A 6000-nucleotide genomic window follows, 5' to 3' on the forward strand; every position below is an offset into this window, starting at 1 on the left:
CTACCAGAGATGCCAGCCAACAGAGAAGCTTCTCTTTTCAGAAATAGCACGCAAGTCCTGTTTGAGGAAATTGGAAGTTAGCACGACCAAGTAATCAATCTTGAAAAAATAATTTGTTATTATGAAATCTTACGAATCGTACTATTTCACTTACCACTTTTAGATTGGATTTTCCTGATACAATTGATGAATTCAAGTACACCGGCAGGCATGTTATCTTCACTTTCATTGTCCTTGAATGTTAGGAGTTGGCCCAAAATAATTTTTGTGAGTTCATATCCATCCTGTACACCCACATTTGTTGTACACGAAGAACATTAGAATGAGATGTGTAATTATAATATTAATGATCTATATAGTCGCGATATTTACCTTTAAAATTGGCAAATGTGGTCTTTCATTTTCCCATGTGGACATGAACAGAGGAACAACATAACCGGACAGTTCCCTTATATATAAGAATATATATGTTAGTAATTAAAATTTTGTATATATTCAAAACAACAAATACTTAATATGTAGTATTCATCTCTTGAGAAATACCTGTTGTAAACCGGAATATCATCTAGGATTTTTTGATGCCATAGGAGAATATCCTCATTCCATATAGACCCAGGGCATGCTTTTGACATTGCCTTTTGTAAGTGTTCTGCAATCCATATAATTTTGCGCACATATTTTGCGAGTGGGTTCCATCGGTACATGGGATTAATAGGAGCAGGGTCCAAAATGTACACAGTTCTGGTATCTTTGTCCAATGTGAATACAATGAAATCACTGTTGGATTGTACTGGAATATGAATCTGAAATAGGCTACATATTAGATGTAATAAAAAAATTGTGGCCTAAAGTATACAAAAGTGCTCTTACCGTTTTGCATGTTGAAACATTATATTTTATACCAGGCCAATTACGAACAGTATTTGCTAGTTGTTCAGCATCTAACTTCTTACGGAATTCTGGGTGCCGTCCAAAATCAGTAGTCATCTAGTATACAAAATAATTGATTAGAAAAGTATTTTAAAATTAGAATATAGAAAAGAAAGTATATAATAAATATAAAAACATACCCAAAATTTCATGTCGAGATAATGTTTTGCTATCGAATGTTTTGTTTTTTGTGCCGTTTGGATGTCATCAAATATAATCTTCCGTACAACCAAATTAAAGCAATCTTTGTCCATGGGTAAATCATCCTTCAGCATTTCTTGTAGTTTTCTGAGAGACAAGCTAATCGGATATGGCTTTGAACTTTGGATCCATACTTTCCTGATAATGATAAAATTAATAAAATAAACCATTAAGAAAATAAGTAAGATAATTTAAAATTGCAAAACTAATTTGAAATGACTTACTCTAAAATCTCAGTGTAATTGATTGATTTAATGAAGCTACAGAGTCCAGCTGTTAATTCATGTACACTCATATTAGAAAGAATAGATATTAGTGATCTGTATTTATTTTCAACAGATAATGGGATTTTTTTCTTTGATATTTTTATATCATCTAGGCTTTCTAATATTTGAACATCATCAGGATCTCCATTAGTGTCATCGTTACTTTCTTCAACGATTGTAGTCCTTGCTGCAGTGTTTGTTTTCCAACATAATAGTATGCTGGCTAACTTAAACCTAAATGAAGTAATCATTTCCTGTACAACACAAAGAATTATTAGTAAATTATTTAAAAAATAACATACTTTTTGGGAAATTAACATACTTTTTAATTTTAAAAAGATATATACCTGTGTAATTGGGTAAGATAGTGCACATCCGGTGAAATATTCCATAAATTTGATCATAAACAAACCACATGAAGAACTGTCTGTTTGAATTGCCTTTTGTAATTGTTCTGTGATCTTCCATTCAGTGAGATCAACGTCTTTCCAATTGTCTTTTACCAAGTTTTGACTTTTAAGAAGGTCCAAATGAAATTGTACTCCTCGTAGCTAAAAATAAAATAATGGTTAGAAATGATACACATTAGCGAAGTATATTAAAAATGGTTTTGTAACTAACCGTATGAGCGAGATCATCACGGTCAAAGTCCCAGCACAATGAGTCCAGTACTTGAACCTCACGTTTTTTTGTATTCACAACAGCTAAATACCAATGTGTGTTGTTGGCATTTATTGGAAGTTTAATCTGTAATAAAAATAATTAGGAAAATAATAGATGAAAATGTATGAAACATAGAACATGTAAATTATGAATATGGATATTACCATGTCATGTTGCATATATTCGACGACAGTCTCTGTCATGAAGGCACTATCTTTTTGTATTCCAAGTTCGCCATCTCGTTTAAATAGTGAGGTAACAAATGGACTCTCAAAATATACTTTATTATCATTCTGGAGATGTATTTGGTCCTTTATACAACATATATATGCATTGATCACCTATAATTTTGAAATTTAAAAATACATTACTAATAGATATAAGTGATTAGAATATTTTTCCAGTTTGAGTAAGGGTACTTACATCATCATTTATCCACTCCTTTTCATTTAGCAGGCACATCAATTGATTTTGCAAGACACAACTTTCATCTATCTCCACGAGCAATTGTTTACTCAAAGATGATTCTATTGCTATATGAGCACATAGATCATGGTCGGTCAATGTATAGTCTGCATAAAATAATTTTTTTAAGAATATATAAAATACGAAAGTATACATAATAAATAAATAAATACCTTGTGGGAGATAATCATATGTCTCATCAACTTTGATCCCTTTATTTGGATCTGGTTCCTTGACATCATGTAATATTAAAACAGGAGTTAATGTCGAGCTAGAAGGTGATGGCAATGGATCATGATCTATCTGATTTTCTGATTCAGGCACAATCGATTCAAAACATTCAGAAACTGGATTAGATGCTGACATAGTTGGTGACATTGGTGATGACTCCAAAACACCTGATTCAGAATTTTTTGCTTTTTTTGAAGGTCGGTTATCGAAATCCTCTGGAATGTTCATTTCGGAGGTGTCATCTGTTTTCTGCAGTTACAACATAAATAAACTGCTTTAGAAAACCCACTTAGGGTATATATAAAGGTAGATGCAGTTGTTGAGTGCTGAACTAAATTGACTTGCTCTATTTAACAACAACAAATGTTCACAGCGGCAACATATATCAAAATATGCAATTTGCAGGGGGAAACTTACAGTGTGCATGTTGCTATCATCAAGTGTTACTGGTGGCATGTCCGAGAGCCGAATCTCCTTGGCCTCCACCCGAGTTCTATCAGGCATCTTTGGGACCTGCAAGTGCACACACAACAGAGACATCAAAACCAATTATCCTACATGCAGGTCTATAAAAAATGCATTATCGTTAGAATAAAGAGATAAGCCTGAATATCCAAAGAACTCGACATGACGTCATGATAGCAGTTTCACATCAGTGCTTTCAAACAAACAAGAAACCTATTGATGTATCTTACTATGCCAGCAACAATCCCATAGGCATTTGCCTGTTTAGCAAACTGATACTTAAAAGCAGGCTAATTATCAGTGACTCCTCAATCCTAACCATCAACTCCCCAATTAATTGGCAACCGTTTGTTAAATAGGAATTACCCTGATGCATGCTAATTAAAATCTGAAAACTCTGAACTACTGTGCCAAAAGCAACTCCCTAATTAATACTGAACCTGAGAACACATTGATTTGATAGTAACCTCTGAATTAACTCATCTGGGTAATCAGAAAACATTGTAATTTGAAAGAAGTAACACCAGTGGTCGACGCCTCACAAGCACCATAAAACAACTACTGTCAGAAAGAACACAGGCACCACAAGTTCAGCAAATTTTCCAGCCTCTACATGATTTCTATTGCATTGTCTCAGCCCATGATCTCTAGTGTACACCACAAGTTCAGCAAATTTTCCAGACATGATTTCTATTGTTAATTATATAGGATTTGTGGAATATTGACATGTATTATCTTCTGCATTAATGTGCGTCTGCGTGTGTCACAGAAATAATAATCGGAGAGAATTAAAATAACAATTCGATAAGAAAAAGATTGGGTAAACTTGACAGCTGGGGTCCATGGTAGAATGAGAACCGTGTAACTAAGAAATATGGCTCAAGTACCACTTTCAGATACCTGTATGGCCAATAGTTGTCAAATCTTACTACCTTATCTAACAATCAATACATATACAATCTGGAAGTTAAATATATGGAAAAACATCTGTAATTTAAGCTATATGTAAACATCAAAGGGAACTGTATGTATTTTGTGGTGTTGCTGGAGAGGATGTTCAGTGGCAGACCACCCCAATTACTGGTAGGCTTTGAGTCCCTACAGCACACAATCAAGTCAAGAGGAGTGCTCATGGATGCATGTCACGATTTTTATTCTTGAAAAATGTTATGAAGCATGGACAATAAAGTAGGGAACGCGGCGCCACCATGAGGATGCAGTTCCTTCAGTTGTCAGGCCCACCAATGCAAAATCTGCTTCAATCTATACTAAGCAAACAGTACACTGCCGAATCAAACATCGTCACATTTATTCAGTAATTGGCCTAGAAGATATATGCTAGATTGCAGCATAATCTCTAGTGTATTTGCCAACATCATGTCCAGAGGGAAGGGGCAACAACAGGGCAGTTCCTTCAGTTGTCAGCCCCACCAATGCATAAGCTGCTTCAATCTATACTAAGCAATCAGTACACTGCCGAATCAACCATGGTCAGATTTATTCAGTAATTGGCCTAGAAGATATACACTGCCAACATCATGTCCAGCCACAGTGCATGCAAAAAATCAAACAATACAGATACTCTGAACACACAAAAGCTTGAGGGAAGGGGCAACAGCAGGGCTGTTTTTGAGGGAGGTCGAGGCATCACATACCTGTGTTGTAGCCACCGTTGGACTCAGAGTGCTTCTCTGGACCAAGAATTCCGGCGAACACGGTGCCGGTTCCTCCGGCGTACTCAAAGGCGAACTCGGTGCCGGTTCCTCCGGCGTACTCAAAGGCGAACTCGGTGCCTGTTCCTCCAGCGTACTCAAAGGCGACATGATGCGGAGCATAAGCGACGGTGCACTACTCGCTGGTGGCGCTGGCCTGGTTCATGATTCGGGCCAAGAACAATTCAACTTATAGCAGCGAACTCCAATCCGGGTCGGGACGGTTTCTTTGTTTGAGAAGGAGACCTGAGCAGGAGTTTGAGAAGGACAAGGGAGCAGGATTTCCGTCAGAAATTCAAATAAAACACGGGAGCAAAAATTCGTCAGGGACTCCATCCTCCCGCGCGAGGCGCCACCCGAGCCGCCTTCCGCCCCTTACCGCTGGCGACGGCGAGCGCGGAGCTGGCCTTGACGGCGAGGGCGGCCATCTCCTGCCCGGAGAGCGGCCGGCGGAGCATGGACATGGGCAGCGCGAAGTAGAGCCACCCGGGCTGCAGCGCCTCCTCGGCCGCCAGCGCACGGGCGGGCGCGTCGAAGCGGAGCTCGCGAAGTAGAGCCACACGGGCTGCAGCGCCTCCTCGGCCGCCAGCGCACGGGCGGGCGCGTCGAAGCGGAGCTCGTCGGCGCTGCACAGGAAGCTCGACGCGCTGGCGGCGTCCCCCAGCGCCTCGCCCGCCATGACGGGCGCCGCGAACTGCACCAAAGAGCCGTCTGGGCCGACCACCTTCGCCGTGGCCACACGCCGGCGACGGCCGTCGACGGCGCACGACGGAATGGGCGTAGCCGCCGCCGTTGCCGCAGGAGGAATGGATAAGATGACGGGAGGACAACGAGTGAAATTCAAATGAGTACAGGGGTTTTTTTGCAAAATGAAACGTTATATAGAGACCCATACTAAAACAGGGACTGCGGGTTGATTTTTTATAAACCGAGGGGCTTTTTCGCAAAATGCCAGCGACGCCGGACGAGCAGAAGCACTCCGTGCTTTATTAGTAGGGAATATATATATATATATGTATATATAAAGCACGGAGTGCTTCTGGTCGTACGTCGTCGGCGTTTTTGCG

At 39.6% G+C, this 6000-nt stretch overlaps 2 protein-coding genes across 2 annotated transcripts; both read right to left on the bottom strand.

Annotated features, from left to right (window-relative positions):
- Positions 1-813: 813 nt before the first annotated feature.
- On the bottom strand, positions 814-2539 carry LOC119292728. The gene is made up of 7 exons (XM_037571454.1): positions 2484-2539; positions 2225-2401; positions 2019-2144; positions 1745-1948; positions 1356-1651; positions 1071-1269; positions 814-987 (listed from the first exon to the last, which is right to left on the bottom strand). Exons 1-7 carry the CDS (start codon positions 2520-2522, stop codon positions 814-816), a joined length of 1215 nt encoding a protein of 404 aa, XP_037427351.1. The 5' UTR covers positions 2523-2539.
- Positions 2540-4699: 2160 nt separating this feature from the next.
- On the bottom strand, positions 4700-5754 carry LOC119290771. Its single transcript, XM_037569415.1, has 2 exons — positions 5313-5754; positions 4700-5179 (listed from the first exon to the last, which is right to left on the bottom strand). Exons 1-2 carry the CDS (start codon positions 5610-5612, stop codon positions 5096-5098), a joined length of 384 nt encoding a protein of 127 aa, XP_037425312.1. The 5' UTR covers positions 5613-5754; the 3' UTR covers positions 4700-5095.
- Positions 5755-6000: the final 246 nt, after the last annotated feature.

The sequence above is a fragment of the Triticum dicoccoides genome, chromosome 4B (genome assembly GCF_002162155.2).
Source record: "Triticum dicoccoides isolate Atlit2015 ecotype Zavitan chromosome 4B, WEW_v2.0, whole genome shotgun sequence".
Classification (NCBI taxonomy): domain Eukaryota; kingdom Viridiplantae; phylum Streptophyta; class Magnoliopsida; order Poales; family Poaceae; genus Triticum; species Triticum dicoccoides.